This window comes from Lissotriton vulgaris, chromosome 1_2 (genome assembly GCF_964263255.1).
Source record: "Lissotriton vulgaris chromosome 1_2, aLisVul1.2, whole genome shotgun sequence".
Classification (NCBI taxonomy): Eukaryota; Metazoa; Chordata; class Amphibia; order Caudata; family Salamandridae; genus Lissotriton; species Lissotriton vulgaris.
Genome location: NC_141686.1, coordinates 125,008,894 through 125,028,046, shown reverse-complemented (window position 1 = coordinate 125,028,046; position 19,153 = coordinate 125,008,894). Strand labels below are relative to the sequence as shown.

The following is a 19,153-nucleotide window of genomic DNA, read 5'->3' as shown; positions in this document are numbered from 1 at the left end:
GGTTGTAAGTCAACCTATAGACCAGCTATCCTAGTAGCGTGGATACGAGCAGTCTAAGGCTAAAGACTCGAGAGGGCGCGTTAAGCCAGCTGTTTACCACACATGTACCCCTTGAACACCCAGTGAAAGGACACCACACAAGTGTTATGAAAATAAACAGTATATTTATTAAGAATCACAACAGCCCTGTACTCTTTATGAGGACAGGGTACTAAGCACAAACCAAATCTCTTAGGCAATTACTTCAAGTGCACAATTAAAACAAGTGTCCGAGGACACGGAAATTTTAAGGTCTCGGGCGGACCCGATAAGGCAAGTCGGAAGCGAGGGACTCGGGACCCTAGAGTAAAGAGGCTATGCAGGCACCGAAATGCCGAGTTACCTAGCCACGAGGGCTGCGGCTGCGGCTGCACAAGTCTTACAGGCGTCGGGGTCTTCGCTGACGAGCCAGGAGCCGGAAGAAAAGGAGTTGCTGGCCGGCGACCAGTGATGAATAGTTCGTAGAGATCCAAGCCTGGATCAGAGATTGTTGATACCTGAAAGCAGAGGGGACCAAGTTCGTACTACTAGCCAGTAGTCAGAGGGTACCAGGATGGCACCGGTTGGCCGTCACCTCGACCAGGTGAGTGGGCGACGCTAGGCTCTGCAGTCTCACGGTCCAGGAGGCGTTGTCGGCGACCACGGTGGAGGTGCAAGCTGTCCCACGAAGGATGATGCTGTCGGCGTCGCTGGGCCCAGGATGGGGCAACAAGCCTTGGCAGATCTCAGGGCCACGTGGTGGGCCTAAGATGGCGTCTTGAGTGGACCAGGAGGGTCCGGGGTGCTTCTCGCAAAGATGGAAGCAAGGGCCAGTCTGGAGCAACCAGACCAGCAGAGTTGTTTGTCGGTCGTCGTCAAGGAAGGGCACAAGCCAGCGGCTAGTGACCAGACAACGTGCTGAGCAGCGAGCAGAAGGGCCCCACGCAGATCGTGGAGATGCTGGGAGACTGCACTTCGGTGCTGGAGCGGCTCAGGGTCGGGGTTTCTCGGACGCCAGAGCACTCACCAGGGAATTACTTCGATGGTCGTGCTGGTTAAGAAAGCGTGCAGGTTTTGATGATGGCCGGTCCCTCGAGGTCTCGTCGCACCCACAGATCACAGCTGAGCTGATGACGTGGGTAGAGGTCAGAGGTGCCAGGGAAGCCGGTTCTCGTCGAGCTGGGCCGTCGGATCCTTGAGGAAGGACTTGCAGCAAACCGCAGAGTTCTTAGATGGTGCCCGCTGATGCAGGGTGACTACTCCTTAGTCACAAGGGAGAAATCTTGAGAAGAGTCTTGAGTGTCCTTTCGTAGAAAGTAGTTCTTGATTCAAAGATGATCTAATTTGGAAGGGTCCCCGCTCCGGCCTTTATTCTAAAGAAAGGGGTGGGTACATGACTAGGTTCTGCCCTAAGGGTGGGACCAGGAAGGGGGGTAGTTACACCCCTCCCCCCTGCCGGACTTTCCCCAGGCCAGGGCTGGTGCCCCTGGAACTGGTTCTGACCGGCAGATGCGTAGTGAGCACCGGGGTGCCACTCCGCAGTCACCTTCTCGCAAAAGCCCTACCTACCCAGAATACACAAACCCTGTCTGGGACGGTGCGAACACCGCCCTCGACAGGAAACCCTTTGTCCAAGTGCTCCTCGCTGGAAGGACTCCCAGCAGCAGGAGGTCAGACTCGTGTCTGTGGTGGCAGCATCCATTTTGTGGAGCTGAGGCTTTAGTTAACTTTAACCGGGGTTCACAGTTACGTACATGTCGTGTCCCTCTAGAAGGGCGGAATGCTAACCTCGTCGCCAGAGTTGGTGAGAGGGCAGCATCCCGATTCGTATGACACCTTACTCGACATGTCTTGATAACGCGACACCGAAGTTACCGATGTGGTACGCGTTATCATGGAACAGCCATTGGGTCTTGATTCCGCAAGCTGCAACCGGGCTCGGCTCGGGCCAGAACCTAGTTCACACGAGCCCATGCACTCTGCCTTCAGGATTGTCAAGGCCTGCCATAGGAGTGACTGATAGGAACTCGAGTGTCCATTGTATGGTTAGATATAGGGCTACTATATCTAAAGCAAAGTGTGATTACACGACTTCGCCCCAGCTGTCATGCAGCCAGTTGTGTCAAATTTAGGAGGCCAGCCAGGGGTGGCATAATACATGCTGCAGCCCCTGACGGCCCTGGGTACACCTATGCCCTGAGTTACAGGGTCTGATAAGGTGGCCCAGTACCAATTGGTAAATGCACCTAGGGTACATATTGTAATTTAGAAAGAGAACAGCCAGGCTGTGGGTCTGATTAGCAGGCCCACAGCCAGAGAAAGTCGTAAACCAGTGAAACAAAAGCAAAAAATCTGGGTGATCATAGGATTGCAGACCCTACTCTCCTACAGAGGGGATAGAGGGAGAGGGGATGGGCTGAAAATTTAGTTCCGACCGAGCAATAATCGCCACTCCACCGCCAACCCTGCGATGAATGTATTTGAGTTTTAAATGAGGGATGGTTGGGGTATATAATTACATTTAGGATAAAGGTTCCACATTATGTGATGTACATTATATTATACCAATATGATTACAAGTATTATTCGCTTGTGAATTTGAATATGGAGTTATATTTCAATAAATGTACAATGTATTGATATATTGAAGAATATGTCTGACTGAGGACATTTTGATTTAGTGCAAGTGTGAGGTGGATGTTTCTTTTGTTTACTTGTTTATTCCCCTGTTCCACTTCTCTATCTAGTAGAACTCATCTATCATGTAGCTGGGGGACCAATTCTGTCTGATCCTGATTTGCTGTAAGACCTTAGCTGGGAACAGTAGTAGGGATATCGGTCTGTGATGAGCTTTGTAGGGTCAACAGAGGGTTTCTACGGGGGTGTGGCCTGGCCGGCTAAGATGGCGGACGTACCTCTCTAGAGCTCAGTCCGGCTGCCCGCGCAATCCGCGCTCATCTATGCCGTAAACCCCCCAAAACCACCAGCCCGATGCCCATGCTGACAATACCTCCCGAGCCCCTTGCGGACTCCGAAATGGGAGATTGAGCAGAGTCTCCCCACCATGTATGCAGTCTCTCCGATGACCTTGCAACGAGGCCAAGATGACGGAGCCCGCCGAGCACTGGGCACCCAAGGCGGGGACGAGAAGGAACCTGAGTCCGGCTGCGGGATCCCGGGATGTTTCCTGGCATTACCTGGTCCAGTGACAGAAGGGGCAATCTCCCGTGTCCAACCAGATACCCTCACAGCTGCAGGGCCCAAAGGTGAGAGCGCAACTCCGGGGTAGTGTGGCTCCGGGAGGCCATAACACCTAAAGTTTAAAACAGCCCCACATAAGAGGCCGAGCTGGCAGCGACCATCTACCCCCCACAGCAAAGTGACAAAGTCGCCTCTACCAGCACTTCAGCACAGCGACCTGCCCCATTCGGCGTTGGGTCTCGAGGTGTGCAATGGGAGGCTTAAACATGCCAAGAGTGCCGGTGGTGTGCCCGCCTGAGACAGAACTTTGCACGCACACGGAGGCACCCAGTAATAGTGTGACCACTGTACCCAACACAGGCGGCAACCAAAAGCGCCCCCACCGCGAGGTACTAAATTCACCGTCCACCCGCACCCCAGCACAGCGGCCTCTCCCCACTCGGTGCTGGGATTCGGGGCATACAGGGGGGGGGGCCTAATTACACCGGGGGTGCCTACGAGGGGGCCACCTCCGCTCGTGGGAAGGCGCTCAGTGACGGTGAGGCCATACCTCGCTCTCAACACAGGCGGCAGTCCGTTATGAGCAATCCAACTGACGATTGCCAATCTCCCTCCGCACGGAGCTGCATTCATCAACTGCCAGAACCCCAACACAGAGACCTCCCTCCGTTCGGAGGGGTGGCTGCCATCATCGGAGATTCACGCCCACAAGAAGGCGCACATTGGCAGAATGGCTATAACGTCCAATTACGGCAGCAACCCGTCACATAGGGTCTGAGGGGCGGCGATTACCAACCCTTCACCAGAGCGCTGAATCAGTTGTCACCCCGCAACGCACTAAATACCAGTATACCACAGTATACCACAACGACCTCCCCCTGCTCGGCGCTGGGTCTCGAGGCACGTGGCGGGAAACTCCAGGGCATCAGGAGCATCTGTGGAGGGACTGCCTGCACCGGAGCATTGTGCTCATCAGGAGGTGCCCGATGGCAAGGAGCCCATAGCAGCAGCCCAAAGTGTGAAAAGCGGCTGGCAGCGATCATCAACTCCCCACCACCAAGTACTAAGGAACGGCTGCCAACATTGGATCTTCGTGCTCGCAGGAAGGTGCCTTACCATTCTCCCATGCCCATTCGCTACCCCTGCCACCCGCCTCCCAGCTGCTCCTCCCTCCCTCCTCCCCTTAAATGGTGGCCGATGCGCGGTGAGGAGAGCGGCCCTTGACCTTGCCAGGTAGGTTGCTCCCCCCCTGCTGCAGCTCCACCAGCGCTTGTGTGCCCCCCCATGCCCGGTGTCAGCTGTGTCCAGCTTTTGCTTCTGTTTCCTGTGTGCCAGCTCATTTAGATCTGTTCCACTGTGTGCCCATTCTTTCTTCTGTGCCCTTTTGCTTGCAGTTCCCTTTTGGTCTCTGCCCTTCTCGCTCGCATTTTCCCGCCGCTGCTGCCCCTGCGGCCCCGCCCCCCCTGCGCCCATTCGCTACCCCTGCCACCCACCTCCCGGCTTCTCCTCCCTCCCTCCTCCCCTTAAATGGCTGCTGCGCCGCTGGCACGCCGAAGACGCACCTAAGGCCAGCCCGTCTGCGCCCGTCCGTGCCTGGACCATGCCCAGCGCCAGGCCCCCTGAGCCCCGCACAAGCCATGAAGACCGCCTCTGCTACGGCACCAGCACCCTCGTCGCCCTCAACCCAGGAAGGACACACACTTGCTGCAAGACCGCCCCGAAGCGCACCCACGGTCTCTTTACCTGCCGGAACTGCAGCTTCTCCTGCCTCGAAGGCGCAGAGACAGCCGCCACGACGGAACCCAACCAGCTCAGATGCATCCTGATCAACACCCGCTCCACACGCAAACAAGCCGTCAAGCTCTGGAACCTACTCAAAACCGCATCCCCGGACGTCGCCTTCCTGACCGAGACCTGGATGAACGAAGCCTCCTCCCCAGACATCGCCATAGCCATCCCCAAAGGAAACAAGATCACCCGCAGAGACCACACCAAGTGAGCCGGAGAGAGGAATTGCCATCGTCCACAAGAACACCATCAGGATCTCAACTAACACCAACGACACTCTCAGCACCGCCAAACACATGCACTTCCAGATCCACATGGTCCCAAGACCACCCTGAGAGGCACCCTTGTCTACAGACCGCCCGGACCCCGACCACAGTTCTACGACTCCATCACTGACTTCATCAGCACGCACCGCTGACCTTCACCGACTACATCCTCCTCGGAGACCTGAACTATCATCTGGAGAACAACAACGACAGCAACTCCTCCACCCTGATCGACAACTTCAGACTAAACCAGCTCGTCACGACGCCAACCCACATCGCCGGTCACACGCTTGATGCCATCTTCTCCTCAAGCCCCCACGTCGCCTTCAGCCATGCCTCCGAACTCACCTGGACAGACCCCCGCTGCATCCACTTCACCTTCTGAAAACCCCTCACACACCACCGCACCCTACAGATCCCCCGCCGCTGCTGGGGCAAAGTCACTGAAGAACAACTACAGACAAACCTCGCACTCAACCCACCGACCAACCCAACTAACCCAGACGATGGTGCACGCATCCTCAGACGCTGGCTGGACGATTGCCCCGATACCCTAGCCCCGCTGAAAAAGCCAACCAACAGAGACACCAGCAAGAGAGCCAGCTCGTTCACCCCAGAACTCCTGGCATCAAAGAGTACTTGCCAGAAATTGGAGAACAAATGGCACAGCGTAAAGATGCCGGACAGCCGTGCCGCCCTCAAAGACGCCATCCACAACCACCACCACCTCATCAGGACCGCCAAAAGGGCCTCCTTCAAAGACCGCCTCGACAACAATGCACACAAAAGCAAAGAGCTCTTCAACATCGTGAAGGAACTCTTCAACCCCAGCTCCAGCGCCAAAGACATTCCACCATCGCAAGCCCTGTGCGACTCACTCGCTACCTTCTTTCACCGCAAGATTACCGACATCCATGACAGCTTCAACCCCCGGACGACCCTTACAGGCCTCATCACGCCAGAACCAGCGCACCCCATTGACCACGACTTCCTGACAACCTGGGCCAACGTGAGCATCAAGGACACAATCAAGACCATGGGCACAATCCACTCCGGCTCCCCGTCCGACCCTCTTCCACACCACATCTTCATCAAAGCCGGCGGCTCCATCTGACCCCACCTGCGCAACGTCATCAACCTCTCCTTCGAGACCGCTACCTTCCCTGAGAGCTGGAAGCACGCCGAGATCAACTTCCTACTGAAGAAACCCAAGGCAGATCCGAGCGACCTCAAGAACTTCCGGCCCATCTACCTGCTTCCGTTCCCAGCAAAGGTCATGGAGAAGACAGTTAACATCCAGCTCACCCGTCACCTCGAAGCCAACAGCATCCTGGATCCCTCCCAATCAGGATTCGGCAACAACCACAGCACCGACACTGCCCTCATCGCCGCCACAGACGAGATCAGGATCATGCTAGACAATGGTGAGACGTCGGCCCTCATCCTCCTGGGCCACGTTTGACACCGTCTGCCACCGCACACTACGCACGCGCCTCCACAACGCAGGGATTCGTGACAAGGCCCTGGACTGGACAACCTGCTTCCTCTCCGGCAGAACTCAGAGAGTCCGCCTCCCCCCATTTCGGTACGATGCCTCCGAGATCATCTGCGGTGTCCCACAGGGATCCTTCCTCAGCCCAACGCTATACAATGTCTACATGGCACCACTCGCACGCATTGCCCGACAGCACAACCTCAACATAATCTCCTATGCCGACAACACCTAGCTGATCCTCTCCCTCACCAAGGACCCCCTCACTGCCAAATCCAACCTCCACCAGGGAAAGAAGGCTGTCGCCAACTGGATGGAGGAGAGCTGACTTAAGCTCAACTCAGACAAGACGGAGATCCTCATCCTTGGGCCCAACCCCTCAGCATGGGACGACTCCTAATGGCCCGCATCACTGGGGACACCCCTGGACCCTACCAACCACGCATGCAACCTGGGAGTCATCCTCGACTCGAAACTCACCATGACCAAACAAGTCAACGCAGTCTTCTCTACCTGCTTCAACACCCTCTGCATGCTCTGTAAAATTTACAGATGGATCCCGACAAACACGAGGAAAACAGTCACCCAGGCCCTAGTCAGCAGAAGACTCGACTACGGAAATGTTCTTTACACCGGAGCCCCGACCAAGCTCATCAACAGACTGCAAAGAATCCAGAACGCCTCTGCACGTCTGATCCTCAACGTCCCGCGCCGCGACCACATCACCCCCCACCTGAAGAATCCGCACTGGCTCCCCGTCGACAGAAGAATCTCCTTCAAACTCCTGATCCACGCACACAAGGCACTCCACAAAACCGGCCCAGCCTACCTCAACAGTCGACTCTCCTTCTACGTACCCAACAGGAAACTCAGCTCCGCTGACCACGCCGTGGCCGAAGACCTGCTGACCTTCAGGAGATGACTTTTCGACCAGTAGCAGCAGAACCCCCCCTCCTACCCCCCTCAGCGCCTTGAAACCCTTGCGGGTAAGTAGTGCTTTACAAATTAACTGATTGATTGACTGATTCCTTCTGAAATTGCTCCACTATCAGGACAGAGACACTATTCATAGAGCCGCCCGACAGAAAGGACCACTCCAAGTGGAAGACAAACAAGCAATGCTATTCCCTGATTACTCCTGCGCCGTCCAGCAATAAAGGGCCACCTTTCTAGAAGTCAAACGAACTCTACGACAAAGGAATGCACAATATGCTCTCCTTTTCACTGCTCGCCTGAAAATCTTGCATAATGGAACTGCACATATTTTCACTGACCCAGCAGAGGCAGGTGATTGGGTGGAGCAGCGCCTATCAGGACCGGGCGACCACAGAAACACACAAAGTCCTCGACCCACCAGCCACCAAAGACGTAAACACAAGAGAATCACCCTCACGCATTTGAGCCCACGCTCTGATTCCCTCGTGCAGCACTCCCCTGACTTGGGGCAAATTATAGTGGAACGCAGGAGAGCACTGCGAGCGGCGGCGGTAGTGCAATTGACGGAGGACAGCTCGGACGCAGAGAAAGCCCCCACCTGTTCACATTCGAAGTAAGCGATGCACACTCCTCCCTCGATGGCTCAGTCACACCCCCAATAGTCACTTCTCAAACTGCGGATACGCTGATATAGAACCCAATCGACTATGACGTTATCACAATAGCATATTACACGAGCTGACATCAGCCCCTAAACCATGAACGAGGATGTGGGAACGCGGGGCGATAAGCCAAGAACTCAGGAGCGGCACAACATGACACACTGAACTAGGTTGCATCGAATGATCAACGGTACAGGGGGCTCTTTTGCCAACTCTGACTCAGCATCACAAGTTACGCCGTCTATGCAAACATAAGAAAAGAACAAGCACGGATAGTTCTGCAACAGTGCTCCCCAGAGTACAACATTCCAATTATCTGGGTAAGGTAATTTCATACCATAACGCACACATAATGACTCTCCGGTTTTTTCTCCACACCCCCCAATACCCACCTGAAAACTGCCACGTGACTGTCTCACAGCCCAGGTCTTCCGCCATGAACACAAGGAATATATTCAAGAACACTTTGCCCTCAACTCAGGTACGGCTGCATCTAGGCTAATAGAATGTGATGCATTTAAAGTCACGGCTAGGGGGCATTGCATACAACAAATAGTGGGAGTACGTAAGACACTTGAAAGAACTCTACAAAACTCAGAGAAGGCGCTAGAGGCTCTCACGAGACAAAAGGATACTGTCGGTGCCACCCCGAACAAATAGCAGAGGGCAAAACTTCCCATGCAGAAGCAATGAAAGACCTATGCAAATACAATTTCTGAGCATACACCACTAGAGTACACAAAGAGGGTAACAGAACGGGCACACTGTTAGCATGGCTAGCCAAACAGAACGTGGATGTTAAACCGTTCATGGAACTACTCGACGATACGGGGACCCCTTGACATTGTCAAGTAGAGATTTTGACTATTACTCTGGTATTTACCGGGCCCCTACACAAACAAATCAACACGTAATCACTCACTTCATTTGCCTGTTGCAAATTCCCTGTATACCACACGCCGACAAAAAAGAGTAGAGACAAAGACCCAAACGTCACACAAGCCATCAGAACACTGGCACGAAAAAAAAAACAGGAATGGACGGCTTCCCGCTCGAATTTTACAGTACATTCTCCGCTCACCTGATACCTAGGGCGGTAACCATGTTCGAGGACGTGCTAGATAGAGGGGAACTCCCAGTCTCATTCCGAGAATCCATTCTGGTTAATTTCCCAAACACCACAGGGACCCCACCCTCAAATAGACCAATAACGCTGCTCAATGCAGACTGTAAAATGTTAGGCACAATCCTGGCGGACCGATACACTCAGATTTTGGCATCGCTGGTTCACCATGACCAAAGTGGATTCGTTCAGAGGAGCAACACCTCGCAGAACATACGTAGATTGTTTCATGTCCAAGACAGGGCAAAAATACATTTCCCTAACACGGTATGTCTTATACTAGATCTTGAAAAAGCTTTCAATACCTTGCTGTGTACTTATTTGCTGTCCTTCGTAGATTTAATGTGGGACCCATCCGGATGAAATACAAAAAACTTCTCTACAAGGGACTAACATCACAAGTGAGGATAGGTAAATATATCTCTGCTCCCTTCCCGGACGAAAGAGGGACTAGACAGGGGTGCCCCTTGTCCCCCTTCTTATTCGCCCTAGCAGTAGAACCCCTAGCAATAAGGTTACGACAGGAGGGTGACGCTTGGGGTACACCAATAGCAGACATGCTGCACTGCGTTTCACTATATGCAGATGATCTCTTGATCTATGTCAGGGATGTCACAAGTGACCTCACCCTCATCTGGAAGGCGTTGAACGACTTTGCGATGAATTGGGCCAAATCCATGATATTCCCACTGAGCCTGCACTTGGCCCCACTCGACATATCAGTAGGAACCCATACACTCGCCTGGAGCACTGCTGTACCTAGATACCTGGGGGTGAGACTGTCTCATTCCCCCACAGATTTGTATGAAGGAAATCACCGCAAGGTACCAGCAGGATTACGCGCGGCCGTGAGCTTCAGGAGGACATTACCCCTCGCCGCCATCGAACGAGTAGCCCACGCAAAAATGATAATAGTCCCCAGGCTCCTTTACCATTTCACCAACCTTCCAGTGATGCCACCACGTTCATTTTTTCGAGAGATAGACATGCTCCTGACCCCATTAATCTGGGGAGGAGGTAGACATAGGGTGGCCTTAACCACACTTTACTTACCCACAACTCAGGGAGGACTGGGAGCCCAGTCATCTGAAGCATACTTTATGGAAGCGCAACTCCAGTGGTTATCGTACTGGACAGCGGAAGGTTATATAGGAGAAACAATCACGGAAGAGGGGTGGATACCCCTCCCAGCCATACGAAGACTGCTGATGCCACTCTGCACTTACCCTCTGCAAGTGACCATAGCTCGTACAAGTATGCTAAAAATACATCACATGTCCAGGGGAAAACCCCCTTCCTCACCCTTACTCCCGCTAGTGGGATTCCCCTGAAACAACAAATATTTTACAGCCAGCGCCCTACAGATATGGACCGATCACTCAGTCACGGAGATGGAGTCCCTGTTCGAGGATGGACAGTTAATGACATATGCCCAACTGACCGCTTAATATTACCTTCTCCGGGGCAGTTCAAATTACATCAGCAGCTACTAGACAGCGGCTGACCCTACTGGGACCTAAACACGGGGGAGCCCCCGACACACCCCGTAATACTGACTGTATTACACATGAGGGTAGTTACCTGGCTATACAAAGCCATTTGGGAACGGATTCTCCACCCATTAGACTCACTATGACAAACATGGGAAGGCAAAGTGGGTCGGGTATTCAATGATAAAGACTGGGGAAAAACCCTAGAGTACCCCAAAAAGGTTTCCAGGAAAGCATTTTTTAGAAATATTCAATTCAATATACTACATAGGGCATACCTCACTCCACAACGTCTCTACCGTTTTTATCCTGACACACACTGCCTGCCCTCGATGCCAGACCCTCGAGGCGGACTTTAAACATATGTTCTGGCACTGCCCCATTGTACACCAATACTGGGACCGAATACACCAAACATTCCATGAAACGACCAACATTCTGACCATGCCTTCATGGGAAGTCAGTGTTGCTGCATTTTCCGCAGGTGGAAAACCAAGAAAGCACAGTACTGCTTCGCCTCCTTAGCTATTCTCTTAGCAAAAAGGGGTATAGCCATCCACTAGCATGCCACGGGAGAACCCCCCGAGGCAGCCTGGATAGGGGCCATGAAGAAGTGGGCGCGGCAGAGGAAGAGGTACTGTGGGATGAGGAGGTGAGGGGAATATGGAAGAACCCAATCTCTCTAGAATGGGCACAACTCATGCACCGATTTACTCACGAAACAACACAATCGTCATCACAGACAGCCACCCAATCACAGACTCCACCTGTATCCCTCCGAAGGCCGATGGAATATAGCATACGATCAGACCTAGACACCTAGGATGGGCACTGCAATGAGATGACCTCAGCCTCCGACTGACGCATAGAGCCAAATCTTCACGCCCCCCCATCTATCTGATACTGTAACATAGAAAGCATCCCCGACCAAACAGTGGAGATGTGTGGTTCACTGGTTAGAGCAGGCAGACCCTGAAGCAGAGGTCAGACCCGGGACCAGGGTTCGATTCCCGACGCGGCAGGGTGTTGAGCTCAAATGTCCACGGACTCGATAATTCTCGCTTCGGTGCCTGACCTAATCATGGGTTCACACTCTGCAACTCTGGGCATTAAGCTTGCTTAATCTCCACAACGGCCCACCCGCGGCAGGATGCCTGGCTTTCACCTTGGGGATGCCCTGTAGGGGCTATCTCACAGGGAAAAACCGGGACGGGTTCCCAAGGCAAGCGCGGAGATACCCCTTCGGGGGTCGATTCTGGCGCTATATAAGAAATATAATAATAATAATATAATAAAACATATAACCATGTTATACTAATAGCTCCGCAATAGCCTCCCCAGTTCACCCTTGAAGTTAACAGTTTTTTCCCCTACATCAGTGGTTCCGAACCCAATGATATCTCAATGGGAACACGCACGACAAAAGCCAAGTGAGAGCACACCACAAAGGAACACAAAAGGAATACACAATGATCCCCGATTAAAATCGACAAACTCAGCAGAAGGCTAGTACATATACTAACACCAAATCAGATGTCGGGCACAGGATAACACCTAGAATGTTCATTACACCACATCTGCACGGTCGGAACATGTAATGCCAAAGTAATTTACGATAAAGTATTTTTTACTGATATTATTATTGATGTAATGAAATACAAAATCCCAATAAAAACATGTAACCCATCACAGGGATGGCCTGTGGGTGTTTTCAAGCATCCGGTAAGGTTGCATAAGTGGTGGAGGCACTTAGAATGGGTAAGAGCATGGCGCTGATGATTATCAGTCCTTTGTAGAGGGTGTAGTGGGAGCAGGGGTCCGATGGTTCCTGTGAGTGGTGGACTTCATGGTGGTGGAGGTTTCTTCGGGGTGATGATGGGCCTTTTTGTTAGCAATGTTTTCCGGATAAGACCCAGAGGTGTTTGGTGAGGGTAGAAGTTGCTGTAAATGGTGGAGATTTTGCTGATGAAGAATTGAGAAACATTGTTGCAGAATTCCTGTGAGGGGGTGATCGAGGTGTAGGTGGCCACTGGTGAGGTGAAACCTTTCACAAGGGTGAAGATTTCTTTGCTTCAGTGGTACTGGCACAGGTGCGGTCCGCCAGAATATTGTGTTTGGTTAATCAGATCACTTGGTGACAGCGTGTTTGGGCAGATTTGAACGTGCTCCTGTCTGCATTATCCTGGTTCATTTTCTTTTTTGGCTACAGTTGTTTACAGTGGCATTTTATCAGTCTGATTTCCTGTGTATACCAGCTAGCCGGGGGTCTGGATCTTGGTGTAATGCATTGTTTGATGGGAGTCAGGGAGTCGGAGCAGAAGGTGATCCAATAGTTGAAATTCTTGATGGCTTTGGGGAGGCTGTTGCTGTGTCCGGGTTTGTGGCTGTTGAGAGCAGTGTTCAGGTCTATGTCAGTGATGCTATTCCAATTTTGGCAAGGTGGTCTGTGGGTGGTGTGTTGGAGTGGGACGGGGATGCTGATCTTGACGAGAGCATAGTCTGTCCAGGTGACTGGTGTGGGCTTATCAACTAAGATGTTCTCACCACTACACCATTAGTATGGTGGTAGAAATTCCACCATTGAACTATCTTATGTATTTAGCACTTTCTCTAGAAATAAGAAGATTTTCTATTGCCACTGAAACCTGAACCAAGTCTTAGAGCCTTATTTAGGGGTTGGCAGTTAAGGACCTCTGTCACAACATGTTCAATGCCCTGTTTGCCATACTTAGAGTTCCATGGACTTTAATTAACTTTTAATACCGTGGGAGGGATATTTGCCATGTTACTGATGGACTACCCTGTCCGCCAACCTCTAAATAAGCCTCTTGGTGCCTAAATAGACTTTAGCAGATAGGATACTTTGTCACAAATGTGTCAGATATCCTGTCTGCTCGCTATTAAAAATGCCTTAGGATATAATGGCAGTCATGGCCGGCATGGCTCGTGGGTGATCAGGTGGGGAATCGGGTGTCACTCGGGGGTGTGGGGGCGGTTGTCGCAAGGGGGGAATTGGAAAACCTTTTTTTTTAACTTAACTTGAGGCCAGGTCCCTCGTCTTCTCTGCTCCTGCTCTCCTGCCTCCGATAGGAACAGGAAGCAGGCAGCTAGGCTCCCTTCCCAAAACCAATCACAACGCTGCAATGCAGCGTTGTGATTGGTCTGAGCACTGTGACACGGCACCCAGCCAGGAGCTGGAGGGGTGGGCATGTTCTCCATGCAGGCTCTAATGCAGCCTACATGGAGAACAAGGAAGTGCGCATGACTGGTTTGGGTGGCCTGAGAGGGCCGACCAAACAGTCACTGCGCACTCAGGAGTGGGCAAACCACTCCTCCCATACTTGGAAAGCAGAGCAGCCCCGCCCACCCGCCTGCTCCAAAGCAGCAGGATACAAAACAAAAAATGACAATAACTTTAAGTTATTGTCATTTTATGTTTCTCACTGCTTAAAAGCAGTGGGGCGACGCTCTTCCGCCATAGCGGAGGAGCCGCCCCTGCATAATGGAATATAAAGTATCGTTGGCTAAAATGTACTTGTAGCATCTGCCACATTTGTTATAGAGCATTCCATTCACTTTAAATTACGGAATGCTCACCCCTCATCTTTGTCCCTAGATGACACGGAGGGGCCACTGCGTCCACCTCTCTGAGCAAAGCCGGCAACACTTGCACAGTGATAGCCGCCAAAGGCAGGGCTGCTCTCAGTTGCGATATAAAGCAGACTTCAGTAGCACTGTTACCAAGCCAAGAAATCAAAACAAGCACAAATGGTTCTAAAAATACCAATGTTTGCAATGTGAACAAGGAATGAGTTTATATGCTACTAAACAAGAAGATTCTTTTGATTTCGGCAGATGGCTGTGCTACTCTCCTGAAGCAACATGGCCACCTATGGGAAGAAGCAAGAGGGGGCATATAGGCATCACTCCCCCAAAAGACCAAGTCACGCACACAATGCCCAGGCTCTGCACATCTTTCCTACACACGCTGCAAATATACTGCTCACAGTGCACATTCCCCTACACTATCCATCACATCCTCCCAAATATTGCGAGAAACATCAATCACATGTCACATCTATCTTATTGAAGGTGCAATGAGGCTCCAAACACCGATGTTGCAACGTCAACATGTTGCCTACAAGCAGGGTAGTAGCCATTTCACTATCTATCTATCAGCCCAGTACATTCCTTGGTGGGTTATGCCAACTAACCTTTCTGCGATCCCTGTCTGGTGTCCGCAGCTTTGAAGCGACCCCTTGGATACATGCAATCAGTAAAACTCACAAGCATATACCTTCTTGCTAAGATATTGCGCCCACAATATCTACCTTCATGGAAATGGGGAAGTGCATGATGAAAAGGTCCAGGTAGTCCAACTGAAGGTCACTCATGGATTTTTCTAGGGCTTTCCGAACCATATCAGGCGAGAAGAACCTGCACCAAAGCTGCGCAAAAAAATTGAAGAAAGGTAAGCCTTCGTCTTTCACAGTGAAGTTCATCTCCCTTTTGTAACATATTTCACATTTTAGCTTCAAGCGATTACAGCTGATAACAGTTCATATGCCACAGATAGTCCAACACATATAAACCTAGTAAAGTAGTGATATTTAGTAGTAGAAATACCTCAGAAAAATAACGCACAAACATTACAATTTGGTAATGAAAAAAATAGAGCAAGACAGTATTGTGAACGAATTATTTTTAGATAAACTTTTTCATAGAACAATACGAGCAAAAAATGTTCCACTGTCCATTTTAGGAACTTGTAATTTTCCTTATCCTCTGAGGCAGGGCCAAATTGACAAAGTTACAGACCAGTTCAGCTGGTCCTAATCCTTCAAACAATGGTCCATAACAACAGCTACCAAAATCTATTTAACACCTGCGCTATTCCGCCGCAGTGCTAAGGGGGCGGGGTGGCCACGCGGCGGCCGCATGCTGGTGACGGAACCGCTCCGTCACCAGCGTCGGTGGCGCTGTGCTTATGACGGAGCGGTTCCGTCATGGCCCGCCCCGCTCAATGGAACGCTCAGCGCAGGCGCGGAATTCGCGCCCCGCAGGCGCTCCGAGCGGGCCATGGCGGAACCGTTCCGTAATCAGCACAGCGCCACCACAGCTGATGACGGAGCGGTTCCGTCATCAGCCGACAAGGGGTTAAGCAACTTTATTTAGTGTGGATAGAACAGGTAGCACACAAAGCTCATAATGACCAGGAGATGAGTATTAGTGTATAGTATACAACCAAGTACATATTGGTTATCAGTTGATGACAATAAACATTCTGTCGTGGCTACTGAGTTTAATATTAAAGGAGCCCCTGAGGGGAAACAACCTTTACAACGCAACTTTTACAGCGCAACATCCATTACAACGCATGCCATTACAACGCAACCATTGCAACGCATGACACTACAACGCATGTCATTACAACGCAGTCATTACAGCGCATTCCATTACAACGCATGCCATCACAACGCATAGATAGTACTCTTACACTATCCAACACTCACCCTACTGTTGCACCCATGGAGTTAGAATAGTAATTTTTACCCCTACACTATCCAACACTTACACTACTGTTGCACCGCCTGGAGTCAGAATAGTAATTTTTACCCTACACTATCCAACACTTACCCTACAGTTGCACCCCCTGGAGTTAGAATAGTAATTTTTACCCCTACAGTATCCAATACTCACCATACATGCAATGTAATGGTATGCGTTGTAATGAAATGCATTGTAAAGTTAGTTTTTAAAAATTTGTGGTAATGACATGCGTTGTAATAGAATGCGTTGTAATGGATGTTGCGTTGTAAAAAATGTGTTGTAAAGGTATGCGTTGTAAAAGTATGCGTAGTAACGTCATACATCCGTCACTGAGCAACAAAATCAGCATTGATAGGCTCATATACAACTACTGACGAAGTCAGCATAGCAGAGGACAACATTATTTGTGTGGTGGTACCCCGTTGCTAATGGTTACAAGTTGGTGAGATGTGTCTACGTCTGCTGTAAGGATCAGTGGATCTTTAGGGAGCGTATGCATTAGAGGATTGTCACTTTATATACATACCTAAGGGGTGTCCTTATCTTCTAAAACAGTGTCATTTCATTCCCAACCATCACCATTCACTTCTCCCTGGTATACTGATGCCAGATCTTGGTCCACCGCAGGCCTGAGGAGGGTAGGTCTGAGGCTTTCTACTTCTGGGCGATTGACCGTCCGGCAGCCAGCAAGGACCGAGAGATCAGTTTTCCGATGAAAGAGCACAGAGGATACAAACCCTCATCATCAGCATCACCCAGCAGAACCATCTGCAGCCCCATCACTAATTGTATGTTAGTGATATCTTTGATTTAAGATAGGGCTTCCCTCCTAAACCATCCTATTCGTTTGCAATTCTACTTCACATGAAAGTAAGTTCCCTTCACATCCAATACAAGCCAGCTCACGTCCTAACCACTAAAGACTGTTTTCAGTTTCACTGCTTTCAAGTGCCGCCTACAGATTACTTTATGTACATGTTATCTATATCGTGCAGAGATTGAGATTTCAGGTACTCTCTGCCTTCTCAGCCATTTCTATAGTAGCACACGGCTTAACCTTCTTTTGTTTAGAGTTTTCTATAGCGCGAACTCGAACCGAAGATATCCGGTATCTGAGCGCTCTGAATGAGCGCCAGTTTCGTGACAGATTGACACAGGGCGCACCACCGGCCATATCTTTGGGACAAAGAAACGAATTGCTGGTTATGATGTTTAAGGGGCTTTCCCCATGTGAAAGGACGCATTGCTGGAGTAGCGTCACTTTTGTGACACACTCCAGCAATGCGTCACCTTTGCGCTTACAGATGCGTCAGAAATACTGACGTATCTGTAAGTCCTTGCGACATGATGCGTCATACATTAAATATGACGCATCATTGGTGTCGCAAGGAGTGCGCAGTGAAAAGTGACGCATCGCTGTTTTCACGCAGCGATGCGTCACTTTTCATAAATGAGGCCCATAGAGTGGATCTACCCTCACACATCTGCTGGACAGCTGGCTAGGATATATTTGACAGACCTTCACAGGTTAGTGTCACGCATTTCAAATGAAAGCAGGGGAGGCAGCCGTAAAACAGAGGGCTCTTCGGTACAATATTAGCTTAAACTCTGAAAGATCCATAGATCTGCACTGCAGCTTGCATGAGTGAATGAATGCAAGAAGATGTAACCTACCAGACATCACTTGCTTTAAACTGCGACTGAAGGATGAAACCACTCCGCTAAACAAGCAGAGAAACTGAAGGGTGTATAGACTACCACTTCAAATTAGAAATTACAGGAAAAAATAGCAATGTGGTAACAAAACGGAACAAACATTGTCAAACCCAATAGATCTCACTTATTTGGTGGCGGTGAGTGTCGTAGAGTGAAGTGGGGAAGTACAATGTCGGACAGTGAATTTGTTGGAGTAGAGTCTCATAGAGTGGAGTTTGGAGAGTAGAGTGTTGTTGGGTAGAGTTCCGTGGTTTAGTGGCAGAGAGTGTTATAGAGTGCAGGGTCATGGAGTAGAGTGGGGTGGGGTGGAAAATGGTGGAGTGGGTCAGAATGAATTGAGGTATTGGAGTGGATTGGACTGGAGTAGAGTGAGATGGATTTAATGTGGGTAGAGTGTGGTGGATGGAGTGGAGTGAGCTGGATTGAAGTGGGTGGACAGAATGGGGTCGATTGTGTTGGAGTGGGGTGGGTGGATTAGATTTGATTGGGGTGCTGGATTGAATTGTTGTGATAGGACTGGGGTGGGGTGGTTTGTATTGAGGTGGTATGGATTGAATTGGAGTGGGGTGGATTAGATTGGACTGGGGTGGGTGAATTTTATTTGGAGTGGGGTGAATTGGATGCATTTGAATGGTGTGGAATGGAGTGGGATGGATATATTGAATTGGGGTGGGGAGGACTTAAGTTAACTGGGGTCGGATGGATTGGGGTGGAGTGGGGTGGGGTAGATTGGATTGGATTAGAGCAGAGTGGGGTAGTCTTGATGGGGTGGATTGGAGTTGGGCAGATTGGAATGGGGTGAGTGGATTGGAGTGGGTTGGATTGGATTGGATTAGGGTAGGTTGAATTAGGGCGAGGTGTATTGGAGTGGGGTGGATTGGATTGAGTGGTGTAGGAGAATTGGATTGAGT

General features: G+C 50.7%; 1 protein-coding gene across 1 annotated transcript in view; it reads right to left on the bottom strand.

Annotated features, from left to right (window-relative positions):
• LOC147734671 (rho crystallin-like) overlaps positions 1-19,153 on the bottom strand; it is a 109,220-nt gene that overhangs the window by 43,258 nt on the left and 46,809 nt on the right. The window contains exon 3 of the mRNA XM_086952963.1: positions 15,308-15,424. Within this exon, the coding sequence (XP_086809089.1) occupies positions 15,308-15,424 (117 nt within the window). The remainder of the gene's footprint in view (positions 1-15,307; positions 15,425-19,153) is intronic.